We start from the raw sequence: 18,373 nt of genomic DNA on the forward strand, positions 1-18,373 counted from the left end.
TTGGTGGTAATAGATAGAAAATACAATGACTCATTGTTGGTGGTAATAGATGGAGAATGCAATGAATCATTGTTGGTGATAATAGATGAAAAATGCAACGTGTCATTATTGGTGGTAGACACGTCCTATAGCAACAGATAAAGTTTGTGGCAATAATGTATATTGCAACAACAAACAGTGGTTGCGTGATAGTTTGTTGCAACGAGGGCATTTTGGCCAGCACATTTAATTTTGTTTCATAGCTAGAAATTTAATTTTTGTTACAAAATAATTGTGCCATGAGTATAGACTTCATCATCACATATAAGAACTCAAACCTTCATTAACTTCAAATATGAGTCTCAACCAAAGTAATAACACAACGACCAGAGTACTGCTAAAATAAACATGACCATAGTACAATAAAAACATCATCTCTGTATACAAGTATGCGACTATGTTTGGCATAATAAAATAGAACTAAATATGAGTTCCCTTATTGACTGCTTCAAGCTCCATCGCCCATCAACACTTCATTCTTCTAGCAGTCCATCACTAGCATATAGGCATAAAGCTTTCTCTAAATATTTTGGGTGTCCGCGCTTTTCTGCAACTCATGAACACATATATAATTTATTATTAATTTAATATAGGAACATTGGTGATTAAGTGCATGGAATAACTAAGCACGTGCAAATATAATGATCATAGTGGCAAAGCAAATATATAATGTAAATTAAGGTACACCATAAAAAATAACATATACCATTTAGCATATGAAATATAATGATCATAGTATTCATACCTGCAGTTTTTTCATTTGATTACGAGTCCTCAGTAGTTGTTGGGAAGAAATTACATGATTCAATGACTCATTGGCACCATTCTTTTTCTAGAAAAGAGGCCTGGTTGCACTAATTTTTGTTGTCATGGTAGTACCTTCATCAGCTACCTTTTCTGTGGTCAACACGCTTGCTGGTCCATTATTCTACCAAAATGAATGCTTTGATGTAAACAAGTTGCATTTTATATGTAAACATGTTGCATCTTTTGTAAGTAATCTTGTTGCATTTTTATTACCTCTATAGCTGGATCCTCTATGCGTGGTGGTGTGATGAAGTTGTTGTCGGCACTTGGGCCATTTGGAAGCTGTGTGGTGTTGATGGTTCCTATGATAGCCTATGCAGCCCAAAAGACAAGGAACATTAGCTAAAATAGAGGAGCAAAAAAAGGAGAACTGTGTTCCAAAGTTAGTACCTGCTGCAATGCCAATTGTATTTGTTGTTGTAGTGTTGATCAAAATTCTTCCCTGATTTCTTCAATTTATTTCATACTTTCTTCCTTGTCTCTTTCCCTTGCTGAAACTTCATTTGCAAGCTTTTCTTTTAATTCTTCAACCTCTTGTTGGTGCTGCATTCTTTCTTGTCGGGCTAAAACTTCACTACGGGCTGCATCTTCTTCTCTGTGCTTCAGTAGAGCACTTTGTGTTAGATATTTCGCCATGTATCCACGTCCATGACATCTGTATGATTTTGTTCCAAGAGTTTTAGAGTAGTTGAGTTGGAAAACTGTGTTTTCCTCCTCAACCGTAAGGAAGGGCCTATTCTTTCCCTTTTTTGCCGCTGTAACTTGTATGTAGGCATTTTCCTAAGTGAAACATGAGAAATAAATTAGGATCATGTAATTTAAAACAGTTCCAAAATAAGTTTGAAGCATGTTGTAATTTTAAAGCTGCAATCATATACAAGCACTCACGAAGACATCCCTAGAGTCGTCATTTGACCATTGCCCATCCTTGGTGGTGTGAGTCATCATCCAAAGTTGCAAATCAGTAGGTTGTTGACCATTAGTCTGGTTTCTCTGAGATGGCAACAATATAATGTAGCATTAGGCAACGACCATATATTTAAGTAAGTAATCAGCTTAGTTAATGTTGTCATCACCTGTTCAAAACTAATTTGGGAAAATGGTTTCGATCCCATGAGATGCTTAGTCTTCTGTTTCTGTCGGTTTCCAGAGTTCTTGGTGCTAATATTCTGCAAAAGTGTACAAGCAGAGCTCTGTTATTTACATTGTATTTAACAATGGAATTACAAAAGAAACCGGACACCAACGAACCTGGAATCTCTCACTTCCAAAATATTGAATCAAGTAGTACCACTCCACGTTGTCTAAATCTTCAGGCTTATGCTTCATTCGTTGAGCGTTAGTGGAGTATGCCTTGTATGTCGAACTAAATGAAGCTCTCCATCCTTTGTACCTCTCTTTGGCAATTGCACATATCTTTTCACTAGCATCTTCAATGTCATCTAAGTCCCAAATTTTCTGTTTGAATGGAAAGACAAATAGAACAGTAAAGCGGAGGTACTGAATTCATAACATTTGGCTAAAGAAAACAATTGACTCACCAGCATCTCATCTGCTATTGCTATTTTCACAACGTCCTTCACGTCCTTCCACGATTGCACTCCTATAAGTGGAGCCTTTTTCCTAGTAAACACTACAATCTCATCAACGAATGTGCGACTGTTCTCACCATAGGGGCCTCCCGTCAAGGAATCAAATTTGATCTTTAATTTCTGAGAGCCGCTCTTAATTCTCTTGATAGTTGCTTTGAAGCCTTTGAGACATCCACGTCCACGAATTTTGGATCCACCTTATTAACATATGAAACGAATATAATATACATGACCAGCAAAAGAGTTTTGAAGTACAATGCAAAATGGAAGGACCAACACATACCATTCTCTTGTTGTTTTGGCTTTCTTGCATTAGCTGGCCTATCTTTGTTTGTCGTGCTCATTTCCTGATTTCCCTCCCCACCAGCTAAATGATTTTCATCCGCATGTTCTTCCAATAATGACACTAGAAAAAAAAATCAACATGTGTCAATTATTTTATTGAATGCACAAGAGGTGGTAATATATTTGATGACATGATGAAAGCAATTTAATTACGCATATGTCGACGATGGCCTGTATGCCTTAGCCATTCCTTGTATGTTTCAATTGTTTCATCCCTGAAGTCATCCATGTAGTCTGCGAGTCATGATTAACAAGATGTACTTGTCAAAGCAACATTGTGTTATAACAATTTGAATGAGTGATGCAAAGAATGATCTTACCTATGTCTGGATCTTTGGCTCGCAATTTTGCTAGCCACACCTTGTAGGCATCAAGGTGTTCATCTGTACCTGATTGATCACGTTTTCGCTTCCCCCCATGTCGCTTAATGGGTGTTATGCTGACATTTTCCTCCAGTTCCGGCTCCCTTGACAATACCAACCTGATTTCTTTATCCGCAGCATTGTCCTGTAGTATTGTTTCTGCGTGGCATAAATATTCGATGGGCTCAAGTCTAGCTACATCCCCGCCACAACGCTTCTTGTAGTATAAGAAGTCCCTGGCTCCATACCCAAGCTGTTCTTTGAAATGTACTAGGTTAAAATATGAGATCTGAGCTCTATCCATATCAGCAGAGATGAATTCATCTTCCTCAGGTCTCCCCTTGCATTAGAAATGAATTGTCCACATGTCACCTGTCATTGGTTCACTGTGTGCATATAGAGAGCAGAAAAACATTAAAGTGTGTGCATAGCATAATCACCAAGTATATATATTAGGAGTAAAACATCATTGTGTGGTGTAAGATATTACTCTGTCTGGAATTCAACAAAATTAGCAAAACATGATTGCAAAACAAGAGGCAATATTTTTCTCATTATGATGAGACTTTGATTAATAATTTCTCTATTAGTGTGCTGCTGTATATGTACCCCATTGCACCTATACGATAGATTAAACGGCATGTGTACTTAATAAATTTGTAGAAATTTGTTTGTTCAAAAAAATAAATTAGCAGAAATTTAGAGGACATGAGTGCTTGGTAGATGGTATATAAAATGTTTCTAATTGTATATTATTCACCTTTCAGTTTGGCATTGGCCATTCCCTACCATCTCCCATCCATCTTTACTTTCACCATTCAGGAGGGTGCACACTGCTAACTGAAGAATAGCCAATGTACTTCTAAAGTTGTAGATGGCATTTCTACAATCTGCTCGAATGCACTAGTGTGCTACCATGGTGGTTAGCGGAAATTGGTTGGTGACCGGCAAGGCAGACAGAGAGGAAGTCTTGTATGCTTCTCCCCATCATCTCCCTCCCCCACCTTGTCTGTGTATATGCAGCAAATTAATTTTCCTTTGTAGTGCTGCGTTGGCTTCTTTGAAACTGCCTAACTACAAATTTAACCATGTATATGTGGATCTATTTATGGCTGTGAATTTTCTTTTAAAATCAAAATGGATGTGTGCAATTAAATGACCCAATGATTAAATGACTATCCTACAGATCATGGATGAATGGTGTTGATTGGAATTTTGATTCAATCTATTACTTCTGAACTTTCAGGTGTGCAATTGGCGAGGACAACAAATGTGTAGATTTGGTGGTGACTTACATCTTCCTGAACGTACTGGCTTCAGATTTGCAAGTACAGGTACATGTATAGGTATACTCATTGAGAAGTTAAAAACTGATTAACAGGTATGTACTAAGCACTCAATCTGTACGAACCAGGAATAAATCAATGATTCTAGCAACATCCAAAAAGGAAATATAAATGCCGCTGTATGTACCTGGTGTAGAGAAAACGTAGTATTCTCCCAGAGCCATCATCGTCGTGCATGTCATCATCTTGTTCTTGGACGACGGCTTCATTAGGAGGACGGCGCCTCTCTTGTGAAGCAGACGACGGTGGATCATCTAGCGCGGAAGATGTAGGCGCGGATGAAGGAGGCGGCATCATGCCGCGCTTGCGTAAGGTGTCGGAGGAGGCAGCCGCCGTCATGGTCGTGTCTATCGATGGAGCGCTGGTCTCCTTGCCTAGCATGAAAGGGATACGAGTATACGACCCCCCCCCCCCGGCTCCCACGCTCGATTTTAGGAAACTAATCACGTGAATGGCGTGGTGGGGATTGTGTGCCGTGATTATTGGATCACGCGAACAGCATGTCCCACTAATTTAGGTAGACAAAAATGATCGGACTCCTCCACCATGCGATTGTGTAACCGCGCGACGACGCACGCCCAAACTCCAAACTGCTCATGATCCGATCTGTACAGGCTACGTACTCCTATATACTCATCTATATATACGGCAGGGCGGCGATGGCGGTGCTGACCGAGACCTAGAGCGGCATGACGCATGAGCCTGGAAACCGGCCAAACAATGCAAATCCGCAGCACTACTGGCGGATGGACGTGCGCGTGAGTGCATGCCATGCATCCCACGGAAGCGGCACCTGGCCGTAGCTAGCTAGCTAGGCGCCGTGACGACGTCCCCATCGGGCACAATTCACTTGCAGCTAGAGCTTGACCGATGGGTGGTGGATCAGGATCACCGGCAAGGTCACGCAGGAGGTGAAACTTGATGCCCTCTAGGTCACGATAGTGCTGCTGCATGTGTGGCATCTCGCCGTCGATGCTGCTAGCGCCGTCAAACTGCGGAACTGGATATGGTGTCTCGGATGCACGGGGCCGCCTTCGGAGCCAATAGGTATCCTGCAGCACCGTCGAACTGGACATGGTGTACCGGGTGCACACCACCACCGTCCATCTGATGGTTGGGCACATCGGAGAGAACAGTTACCCCGCATCGCCATCGAACTGGACGTGGTGTCCTGGGTGTACACCGCCGTCGGAGCGAACAAGTACGTACCCCGTGGCGTCGTGGTGGTGGTGCGCAGGCAACATGCCAAACATGATGTTGACGCCGCCATCATGGGAGTCATGGTGCTCTAGGCAAAAAGTGAGGGACACACGCCGCCGCCGAAACTCCCGGCATGGTGGCCACGCGCGTCATACTTGAACCCTGCTTTGTGTTCATACGTACGACCACGACTCCATGTAGTAGCTCGCACAAGGTATGTCGACTTGGTGTGGTGGTGAGCTAAACGTTGCTGTTCTGCCCCTGCGTGTTGAAGAGGGTGTCCACGGTAAAGGGCTTAACTTAAAGCGCGTAGACGTCGACGACGATGACCATTTGGATGGAGAAGAAGAGCTCATTGTTGAATGCGGCGTTGATGAGCAAGAGCATGTACATTTTGCCGGGCTTCACCTTCAGTTTGAACCATGTACATATGCACATACAAAATTGGTGATCACCGTGAAACTCCCGTAACTTTTCTAGTTACTTTCCTCGTTAGGGCCAGAAACTGCCGTAACACTTCTTATTACTTTCCTCATTAGGGGCAGAAACTCTTGTCATCATGAGTTGAAACTCCTGTGACTCTCCTCGTTACTTTCCTCATTAGGGGCAGAAACTCTCGTCATCACGAGTTGAAACTCCCGTAACTCAGCAACTCCTGGCCGGCCATAATTAACACCCAAAAATTGGCTTGAGTGGCAAAACCAACTAATGCGCCGCACCACGGCCGTGTCAGGCTCGAGCTCGGTTATACCATGCCATGCCACACCTCTTCTCAACTTCTCAACATAGGCGGACACAACCTGCACATATAAGTCGAGTCAACATCCAAAGAATATCCCGTATGAGACTAAATAATATTGCACACATTATTTAATATGGCCCTTATATTTTTTATTTGATTTAATTAGATAATATAGGTAATTAGTAGATATAATTTCTTATTTGGCATAAGCTTTCAAAGGCCGAACAAACATCGGCCCATGCCGTACCATACCTACCTATTTCTATTCTGCCGCGCAGGCCGCGGATCGAGCGAGGAGCTAGCGCTCGTTTTCCGCCAGCGCCGGTGCTTACTGTTCTTGCTCATCGACCTGGATGCGCTATTCTTGCGTGGGGATGCCGACTCACCCGACGTGGTCGCCGACTCGCCGACGCACCGCACACGGGCACACCGTCGTGGTGCCGCGACGGCGCGAGCTGCAACTGCATGCAAAGACGGCGAACAACAGATGCGATCACAGTAAGCAACCCCAACATGCCAATACCCATGACCGATTAGTATTTTCCAATTTCCAATTTTTTACTTGGACCTCTAGAAGCTAGCGCCAGGGCCATTACCGTATTGAAGCCTATTTTTTGTTATTTGTTTAATTGTTTTGTGTATGCGCTTTACTTGTATAGAGGTAGGGTTATAAAGTTCTAATTCAATGTATTTATTTAGATACTTATTAGATGCTACCTAAGAAGCATTTGTCGGGCGCTCAGAAAAGTAAAATATTCATAAGAATGTTTTGGACCACATTGATCTTTATATTGTTCTTAAAGATTTTGCATCAATAAATGCCTAAAGATAGTTTTTTATAGGGCACTGAAGCATTATATTTTTATTTGAGGTAATCATAACAATTATTGTTCTTTTAATTTTCTTGTTGTACTATAGTTATCTTTTATACAAACTAAGTATATGCTGCAAATGAACTTTTATTATTTGGTCTTTACATAGTTCAACGGGTCCTTATCATCTTGCTTGCCCAAAAGCAGTGGCGGATCTACAGGGTATGCCGAGTATGCACCGGCATACTCTGCACGAGTAATACATCTGTGTATATAATGTAAAAAGAAAAAGAAAAAAAAACACACGATGCTTTGCCTGCCTTCCGCTAAGTCTGCTGGGTGCGTTGCGAAGTCACGATCCCAATCCCCAACAGCCGCCGCCGCGCCGCTCTCGCTTCGTCTATTGTCTGCCTCACGAACTCGCGAGGCGCGATCTGGCGATCTCGTCCTGGCTGTGATTCTGCCTATTTCGTTCCTGGAAAAGAAGCCAGTGCGGACAGCGGTGCCTACGTTCTGCAGTTCTGGCCGGCTGGCCAACTGCTGCTGTCGGCGTACTTGTAATTTGTAAAGTACGCAGACTCGCAAAGACTTCAAGAATTCAACAGACGACTTGCACATGTTTGCCGGATTTAATTATTTTATAATTTATAATCTCTAAACATACATAATTAGTTACATTATTTTATAATTTATAATCTCTCCTAACGTGCCATAGCTGGGGAGGACCTGGGTGACGGCGGCCCGATCGATGTGTGCCCAAAATGCAGCCTTTGAACATAAACAATTTAGAGATAATGATTTTTCAAATTACTGCAACATGTGCAATTAACCTATACTTACATAACATATTCTCTAAAAGTGCCGGCCATCTATCCCATGGTTAAAACTGCAACATGTATAATTAGCCAGAAGGAGGAATATTTTGCAAAGGTTTTTGTACCGAAGTGCGTCGCTTCGCTCGTCTCAGCAATAAAATGGCGCCAAACACTTCTTTGCTGCTGCCATTTCCCTCAAAAGGGCTGTTGGTAGAATAAAGTCAAGAGAAAAGAAGAAAAAAGGAGGGCTCTCATCCAAGCCGTTCATTCTCCTATGGATGGCTCAGGTGCAGCCACTGCTTATCTTGCAGTAGTGCACACGATCTGTATCCCCTGCGGTGGTGCGGGGGCTGGGCCGCTGGGGGCCTCCATAGGTCGCCCTCTATGCACAACCGATGATATTTTTCGTCTGCGCTATGTGGCGACGAGGCCGGCGGCGGCCATCAAACAGGTGAATGACTGGCTGTGGGTGCCTAGTTGACTAGATCTTCACGTGCCCCAACTGTAAGCCATCATCTTCCTCAATAGGATTTTCCTCAATCCTCATCTGCATCTAGAGTAGAGCCTGCACCTTCCATCCCCTGCAGCAGTAGGACTGGGTCGCATTGTTCGCTCAAGGGATTGCCGGCTTCTCGCTGCCTATTTTAGTTAGTACAGGTATGTTCCCCAATGTTAGATTTTGACATTTGATTGTTGTATTTTTCAGTAGTTAATAATTGTGGATAGGTTTTTATCTCAATTAGAACACTAGATCAGATGATATGGTTTCCTTTCTTTCAACTTTGTACCTGAGAAAGTAATTTTACACGTTCCTTCATGGATGCATGCTATCTACTTGAAGAACCCTGACTGTTGCTTTGGAGTAGAGGGGAGGGTACCTTTGTTGCCTATGAGATTCAATGTTTACTGTTTTGGATGTGTAATGCATCTTTAATAAAGGGAATTTGTTTGTAGATTGCATCTATACTATCTCGGAAAATTTGTCATGTGCCTCTACTAATCTGCTGTTCTAAAGTCATGAACCAAGGTAACGTTTATGGATTTCTTCTGCAGAATTCAGTTAATAGTACAATAAGCACCAAATGTCTGAACAAAACTGCTCGTGGAGAATCCTTGTACTTAGTACTAATAAAGGTTGCCTATAATCTATACTTATATAAATCTCGTATTTTATAATATGGATTACATCTTAAATTTTAACTAGCCTGAATTAATTATCTAAAAAACTGCCCTAAAGTTATTAATTTATTGTATCAGTAAGAAAGAAATTTGAGTATTGGTTGCCACCTGAATAACAAGGATCTGGCCATCAATACATGTAATTTGATTTTATTTATACGAGCATTCCAGTACTGGACCGATGATGCTGTACGTAGGCATCAAATTTATGTGAGTTTATTATCTTGTTCTACATAATGCAGTTAATTTTTATTTGGTCTTTGCTTAAGTACTATGATTTTTACTCTTATCAAACATATGCAATATTAATGTGCTGACTGTTTATAGTCAGTAACATGAAAAGACTACACGAGCCACTATATAAACTCCTCAAGGGCCAGGTCACGGCGGTAGTGATTAGTGCTTCTAATCCGTATTCAGATAATGCATCATGTTTCGGTTTTCCTTGCCAAATTTCTTGGCTGAACCTTTTGTGTTATCATGTTTCAGCTTATTCTAAATAATTATTCTTTCTAATCTGTATTCAAAGAATGCGTCATGTTTCAGCTTCCATGCCAAATTCCTTGTCTAAACCTTTGTGTTCTCATGTTTCAGCTTCTAGGCATTAACTTCATTGAAGGGGATGAGTATCATAAGGTATATCAGCCTATGTAATGTTGCTTCAACTAGTCATTTTTCTTAAGTTTGTACATAGTCTTAACTTTACCAAATGTGCTCTTCGATATATTGAAAATTTAAATTAGGGAGCCTCTTTCATATATATGAAAATAGCTTTGTCCCTCAACTGAAAGTAGCAGAGTTCATGCTTCTTCATCCATGTATTGGTACTAAAACTTTGAGGTAAAATAAGATAGGTTTGAGTTGTTATTGTGTATTGCTTGGATGTCAAAATCTCAGATCTTCTCAGGCATAATTCTGATATTCAGTGCATATTTGACATCAGTTCATTTAAGTATTAACTAGTTATTATTTTGTTTTGTTTATGCATAGTGTTAACATTGAAGTTACTGCAGGCTTTTCCTTGTTGACAAGACCAAGCTGTCAGAGGGTAATGTTGCAGAGTGCCTCCAATTGAAGATTAGTATTCTAGTTATAGTAGGTGGTTTTCACCTTCAAACATAGCTTATTGCTGCTAATTCTTTGTAATAGGAATGGTCCTGAAGTGAGGCACTGTTAGTTTCATGGTTAGCCGTTTTTTTCCTTTTTTTGCAAAGATATATCTTTATATGGTGACAAATTGGATAAGTAATAATAGCTTGCTGTTGCAAGTTTATCAATTGTGTTTTCTCTGCTATAGAAAATTTCATTGTATATGGTGTCAAGTGGTGGCTGATGTTATAAATACGGAGCTTTTAACGACCATGGTTGACCACACTTTTGTGGTCGTGAATAACTTTTAACGACCACATTAGGACCTTTAACGACCACATATCCCGTCGTTAATATCTCTTTTTCTTGTATAGTCGCTATAAATTAAGAGGCATCACTATATCGCCTATATTTAGATTAATGGTGTCACTGTCACTCTAGCTAATGGTTGCCTATGATAACAAGCATTATCGCCAATGTCTAAATTAATAACTTTTTTTTTGCTGATGTCTTATGATTATCATTACAGCCGACTAGAAAATTTCTTGTTGATTTTTTAAATTGTACAGTTTGTTAATTGCAAGAACATCTATTTATTCTATGGCTTCGTGGTCATTGCAGGGAGTACTACTTTGGACAGATTGTGTTGTTCTTGATCTTTGATAGTGTGAAGAATGTCTGATGAAGATAGGAGGTGGATGCGCATGTCTAGATTTACTTCTGAATGGCAAACAGGATTCAAGAACTATATTCAGAGTATATTTGGAGGCACATCTGAAGAAGAAACTGCTCCATATCCATGTACTCGATGCCGTTGCATGTCTTATCGAACTCAAAAAGAGGTTTGAACTCACGTGGCACTGAGAGGGTTTGATGAGAGTTTCATCCAAGGAGAAGGTAATGGTCCGCCTTTATTAGTTGAGAAGGACAACGCTGATGAAGGCACGCGAGATCATGCGGATGGTTCCCACGAGCTGATTTCTTCACTGATCAACGGTGTTGTACATGGAGAAGTCATAGGAAATGATGAGGAAGACCCAAATGGGAGTGCAAAGAAACTGTATCGGTTACTAGAAGAGGCAAAGAAGGAATTGTATCCAGGTTGCAAGGAGGTTACAACGGTTTCTTTCATTGTCATGCTATTTCAGATTAAGTGCATGGATGGTCTTAGTAACAACTGCTTGGAACGCATACTTCGCCTATTCTTGCTTGTGCTCCCTGATGGCCATTGCCTCCCAACATCCTTGGACAAAGTGCGTAAGGTTGTTCGAGATCTTGGCCTCGATTACCAAAAGATTCATGCATGTGTGAATGACTATGTGTTATTTCGTGGGGATTATGCTGAAAGGGATAACTGTCCAACATGTGGTGAGTCTAGGTGGAAAGAGTCCGGGGGTACTGAAAAGGATGGTCCTGTTGTCACTGTCGGCGGACAGAAGCATTTTCCACGTAAGATCCTTCGTTATTTTCCACTTATTCCTCGTTTGCAAAGATTGTACATGAGAGCATCAACATCTTCACTGATGCGTTGGCATAAGGAAGAACTGGTGCGTGATGGGAAAATGCGTCACCCTGCAGACTCGTTGGCATGGCAGCATGTGAATAGTGAGTTTAAGGATTTTGCATCGGACCCTCGCAATGTAAGGCTCGGTCTTGCAGCTGATGGCTTCAATCCATTTGGAATGTTGAATGTTGCATACACTACATGGCCTATCATCCTAATTCCTTACAACTTGCCTCCTTGGTTGTGTTTGAAACAACCGTTTTGGATGATGTCTATGCTGATACCAGGTTCGAAATCTCCTGGAATGAATATTGATGTCTATTTGCAGCCCCTGATTGATGAGCTAAAGGAATTATGGGTACAAGGTGTTAAAACATGGGATGCAAAGGAGAAGAAGAATTTTACTCTTCGTGCGCTTCTACTATGGACTATAAATGATTTCCCTACCTATGCCATGCTATCTGGCTGGAGTACTAAAGGAAAGTTTGCATGCCCATACTGCCACAAAGATACAGACTACTTATGGTTGAAATTCGGGTCGAAGCACTGCTACTTGGGTCATCGTCGGTTTCTACCTCAGAACCACAGGTGGCGTAGGAACAAAAATAGCTTCAACAACAAGACAGAGACGAGGGAGGCACCTGTGCCACTGACTGGTGCACAGGTTATACAACAGTATGAAAGTTTTGAGCAACCAAAATTTGGAACAACCACAAAGAAGAGGAAGCAGTGTGAAGAAGATAGTAGGTGGCACAATTGGAGGAAGAAGAGTATATTTTTTGACCTGCCTTACTGGAAAAAATTGCTTGTAAGGCATAATTTGGATGTTATGCACATCGAGAAAAATATCTGTGAGAGCATAATTGGGACGTTGCTTGGCATAGATGGTAAGTGTAAGGATAGTGACAAGGCGCGGCTTGACATGCAACATCTTGGGATAAGGCACGATCAACATCCAGTGCTGGAGAATGGTCAGTATACTTTGCCACCATCACGGTACTCCTTAGGCAAGGACGAGAAGATAGTGTTATGTACATTCTTAGAAGGAGTGAGGATGCCTGATGGTTACGCGTCTAATATAAAGAGATGCGTGGATTTTGATGGATGTAAGGTTTTTGGACTGAAATCACATGACTATCATGTTATTTTGTAGAAACTGTTACCCTTAGTTGCACGTCACATATTGCCTGAAGATGTTGCTAGACCATTGATTGAGCTTAGCAGGTTTTTCAATGCCCTATGTTCAAAGGAGCTGGTGCAAAGTGACATTGAAAAACTAAGCTCTTCAATTGCAGAGACTTTATGTCAGCTTGAGATGATATTCCCTCTAGCATTTTTTGATATTATGATGCACTTGCCAGTTCATTTAGCTGAGGAGACTAAAATTGGAGGATCTGTGTGTTATCGCTGGATGTATCCGATCGAGAGGTATCTACGTACACTTAAAGGATATGTTAGGAACAAGGCACATCTAGAAGGTTCGATAGCGGAGGGATATATCTCAGAGGAGTGCATGACATTCTGCTCTCGCTTCCTAGAAGACATTGACACGAAGCTGGATCGCCCAGCGCGTCATGAGAGGAGCACAGTGAATGAACCACCGGCTGGGCATAGCATATTTGGGAGCATCGACTATAGTAAGAAAGGCTGCAAACTTGAGCCTATTTCTAGATCTGACATGCTACGGATGCGTCACTATATATTATCAAACTGTGACGAAGCAATTCCATGGATTAAGTAAGCTGTTACTACCACCTTTTTTGTGTTTTTGTACCTTTTCATAGTAGATAAGTAAGAGCAGAATAGTACTCCTGATTAATGTTACACTAATGTAATCTGTTGGATCCAACCAATAATATATAGTGAGCATAAGGAGCTAATGAGAAGAACTAGCGCACACGGCGTTGATAAGCGACACAGGGAGCATTTTGTTGGGTGGTTTGAACGTAAGGTCAGTAATGTTGTCTTATACATGTAAAAAATATATAGTAATTATCTTATTTATTTATTTGAATTGGGTGCAGATGAAGGTAGTTTATGCGGAACAGAAGATTAGTGAGGAGCTATATGCCCTTTCTCAGGGTCCTCATTACATGGCTCGTGTTTTTAGCAGATGCTTCATCCATGATTTCCTTTTTCGAACGGCTTCTATAGAGGTTAGCTTCAGTACACAAAATTCTGGAGTTTTAGTGAAGGGTGATGACAGTACAGACAATATGGATTGGTACGGTGTCCTTAAAAAGATAATCACACTAGATTTTCCTAGTGAAAAAGAAGTCATATTGTTTGAGTGTGATTGGTACGACGTTCCTGCCGCTACTAAGAACAAAAGTAGAGGTTACAGTAAGGATCAATATGGGATTATAGATATCGATACAACTCGTCGTCGATATGTAAATGATCCTTATGTTCTGGCGACTCAAGTTGAGCAGGTTTTTTATGTCAAATGCGCAAATAAATCCAACTGGAGCAGTGTTGTTAGAATAAAGCCTAGGACTTTGTTTTCCATGCCAGAATCTAAAGATACCGAACAACAAGGACAGATTGATATTGACTCACTCGATGTCGGTGTGGAGACCATGACCATTTCTAGCCAACATGAAGAGTTGACAAATTGGACAAGGAACGACCTCCAAGGAGTGACCGGAGATGCCAGCATCATTGAAAAAGCTATACCTATGCCAGAACCAAATGATGAAGACTTAGTTGATGAAGATGATGATAATGATGACACCTACATCGATGATGGACATGTTGAACCTGTCAACTCTTTAGGCCAAGGACAGGATGATGAGTTTTTTACATAAATGTGATTCTATATGTATTGGTGCGACTTTTTTAGCAGAAGGCTTGGTTCAAATGCTGCGCAATTTTTTGTTTGATTTAAGGCTTGGTTCCTGAGCTATGAAATATTGAACTCAAATATTGTTACGGCATATATATATGTGTGTGTTGGTGTGATATTTTTTATTAATTGAAGGCTTGGTTCATCAGCTGCTCAGTTTTTTGTTTGAATTAAGGCTTGGTTCATGAGTTGTGCAATATTATTATGGACAGGAGCAACGCCTCATCTGTTGGCACCGTTTTGCATTCATAGTGCTTGCCTGCATCCACAGTGATCTGCACATGTTGCATTTACCTTATATATTCTAATTAAAAATGGAGAAATGCTACTCTATTGTGTTGATCTCATCTTGCTGATTACGGTGACATAGGTTTCATTTGTTTATGTGTTTTGTTGTTCTGATTAGTGTGTAGGGCTGAGGGTTTGAATCGTAGCCCAGTGGGGGTGCCTTAGTGGTTTTATGCATGGGCGAGGGTTTGAATCATTGTCTTGCTTGTGACTTATCTTTTTTTCCCATTTTTCTCCTAGAAATACTTGTTGTATGGGCCAAGAGCTGACCATGTCCATGTCGACCTCCCGTGGACACGTGCCTGGTGCCACTCGGTGTTGCTGCTGGGTTGGCTGCGCCGCCAGCGCATGCTATGATTTTTTTTCTGTTTTTTATTTTTTATTTACTATTTTTTAACTTTAGGATGGTAGGTTGGTCTAATCCTTTGCTTTTGGCTCACGTGCATGATAAGTAAAGTCCATGGGCAAATTTTAATGGCAATAGCACTCTTCTTGCAATGACATGTACTGCAATATTGCCAAGTATAGAGTTGGTGGCAATAGAACATCAACGGATGCAACAAATGACTTTTTGGTTGCAATATAATAAAATCTATTACAACGTAGGACAAGATTAAGGCAACAAAGTTTCATCATGGCTTTATTCACAACTACTTGCAACTAATCATTTCTTCGATGCAATATAGATCTGATCTATCGCAACGCAGCTCAAAGTTAACACAACGCAATTACTTCATTGTCATATGTACAACTACTTGCAACCAACTTTACAACGGTGGCAACAACACCTAGCTATTGCAACGCAACATAAGTATTATCACAACTCAACATAAGTTGTGGCAATAGGCACCCATAATCGCAACCATCTTTTCCTTTGTGGCATTAGCGCCTATGTCTTGCAACGAAGCTTATGACTAATGCAACACACAATTTTGATGGCCATAAGGCCCATATATCGCTACCAATTATGACGTTGGTTGCCAAAGAACCAAATATTGCAACCAAATGTGTGGTGTTGTGGAAACAAGTGGTGCTATAAGGGTCAAATCCTTGTAGTGACTCGTGCTACCAGAATCCTGAGCATAGCGACTACTCGACCTGTACTAGTAGGACTCATAGGTAGATGTATTATGCATGTAGTTCACATAAAATACATGAAACGTAAATGCACATCATATATATATTCAGTGATTAGTAAAAATATGGGTTATGCATCGGGGCTTGCCTTGGGCAGGTGGTGGGTTAGCAAAGTCAGCACCAAAAGGCTCTAGAGCTCCCTCCTGCACGAGGATCTCCTCCTTGTACTCCTCAATGACCTCTTCATAATCTTGTTCGTCCACGGGCACGAACTCTACCAACTCATGATCTACATGCATGAAATGATGATGCAACATTTAATAATATGGCAACAGCCACTCATAAAATATGAATACATTTGTCAAGCTACTAAACTACCTCTACCAACTAAGGTGCTAAGTTACCTACTATTACCACTAACAAGTATGAAGCGTGACATATAGTATCTTAACAACTAAAGGTATTCTTACTCTTAATACCGATTTACTGCACATACGATAAAACAAGGGTACTAGCTATTCTATTTACCAACCTACTCTAGTGCTACAAAAATTGTAGTGAGTATATAATAATCTAATGGTCTTACTATAAAAATTTCATGGCTAAATCTATCATCAATTTTCCATAAAAATTCCTACAAATATTATGCTACATAATACTAAGCTCTCTAATTTGAATTTATGAACCTATCAGTATCATAGCTAACTGCAAACTAACTACACCAACAGATAGATAGCATTTTTGTGAACCTAGCAAATTTTGTTTCACTATTTTTGGACATCTACAAGATTTGCTACAACTTATCAAAGTTTAGCTCAAAACTAAATTGAATAAGCATGTATTAATTCATTGGAAAATAGAAAACCAAATTTCAAACCATGGCCCATTGCTCGTGGGGAAGCCCATGTCCACACGACGTGTGCGTGCTCATGCTCCACTGGCGTGGCCCACGCAGGAGCGCGGCCCAACCGACCGATGCGGGAGCACGATGACTGTTTTACCAAAACACCCCTGACCTACCGATGAATCACCCTGAGACCCATAGCACTATTTCTATAGACAGTTACTTCGCAGTTAAGCCCTCAGAATAATCTGTCTTCGCAATGGCGATATCCTCGGCACCCGCGCACGCACCGGTGTGGCGACGCTGGCACTGGGCGATTACGTCAGCCAGACTGGTCCTTTCCTACCCCCAATTATGAGCTGATGCTCACCTAGGCGTAAACCCAAAGTGATGGGTGGCGACGCGGTGAACAAAGATGATGTCCCAAGCTCCCTCCTTGATGGTGCACTCCTCCCTACAACGGTAGGCACATTCCCATGAGCCAAGGCACAGACAACATGAACAAGCTCAAAGATGGGCAACAACGACTCAACCCGAACCTACCAGACGTGGTGGCTTGATCGGAGACTAACCAAGCGAGTCTGGTCATGCACACATGGCAAGCCTCGCGGCGGCGTTGGTGGCACGACTACATCAGCAGCGCTGAGCAGGCAGTAGCAGGGCAAAATGGGGTGCACATGGGATAGAGTGGAGCAAGGCAAAGATACAGTGCCAATGAATTGGACGGAGGTGGACGGGGCTAGGGGAATTTTATGGGCACTGTCATGGAGTCTTAAAGTTTTTGATGGCAAAGAAACTTCAAATTGGGGCTCAACATCAGCTAGCAGTAGTAGTGGAAGTGTTCAGCGTGTAGCTAGGTTCTTACGCAATCCTTAGGCACATGCAATTGCATGGATTCGAACAACGCTACAAGCTAGCCTTGGCGCGGCCTAGTGACTCCAACGCGATGCCATTAATGGCAGAGGTGACCAGGAGTGTAGAGCGATGCTCGCCACACAACACAACGGACAAGGCACACACAGGGAAGACACACATGCTCATACAATTTAGCATGGCTCGGCAGGCGTAGCACATTAACTTGCAAGCAGATGGCGACACAGCCACATGCTAGCATAGGGACACAGGCAGACATGACACTGGCAGTGAGAGCGCACGTGGGCGATCCAGCACTTGCAACCGAGGCCAGCAGCCGTGTGGGGACCCAGTGAGGCAGACGGCAATGTTAGAGCAGAGCGACTGGGCCCATCGGCACTAGCGAGGTGGAGCGTGCATGAGCGCGTGCTTGGGCGCGGTAGTGGTGTGGCCGTGGCCCACAGTGTGGAGCCAACAGCAGGCTAGTGCAGCGACGATGGCATGTGTGCGGCGTGCATGAGCGCGTGCTAGGGTGCAGCAACGGAGATGCGACCGGTGTGGTAGCAGACACTTGGGAAGGCCAGTGTAGCGGCGGTGAGCCAAACTGAGGTGGTGACCGCGTCCAGACATAGACA

The 18,373-nt window shown here is 42.0% G+C and overlaps 1 protein-coding gene across 1 annotated transcript; it reads left to right on the top strand.

Annotated features, from left to right (window-relative positions):
* The first annotated feature begins 11,002 nt into the window (after window positions 1–11,002).
* On the top strand, window positions 11,003–12,985 carry LOC136454800 (uncharacterized). Its single transcript, XM_066455079.1, has 2 exons — window positions 11,003–11,129; window positions 11,247–12,985. Exons 1-2 carry the CDS (start codon window positions 11,003–11,005, stop codon window positions 12,983–12,985), a joined length of 1,866 nt encoding a protein of 621 aa, XP_066311176.1.
* Window positions 12,986–18,373: the final 5,388 nt, after the last annotated feature.

The sequence above is a fragment of the Miscanthus floridulus genome, chromosome 5 (assembly GCF_019320115.1).
Source record: "Miscanthus floridulus cultivar M001 chromosome 5, ASM1932011v1, whole genome shotgun sequence".
NCBI lineage: Eukaryota > Viridiplantae > Streptophyta > Magnoliopsida > Poales > Poaceae > Miscanthus > Miscanthus floridulus.

Coding starts and splice junctions, on each gene's coding strand:
- LOC136454800 (XM_066455079.1), top strand. CDS start 11,003: ATGTCTGATGAAGATAGGAGGTGGATGCGCATGTCTAGATTTACTTCT. Junction 11,130..11,246: donor AGAAACTGCTCCATATCCAT/GTACTCGATGCC, acceptor CGCCTTTATTAG/TTGAGAAGGACAACGCTGAT.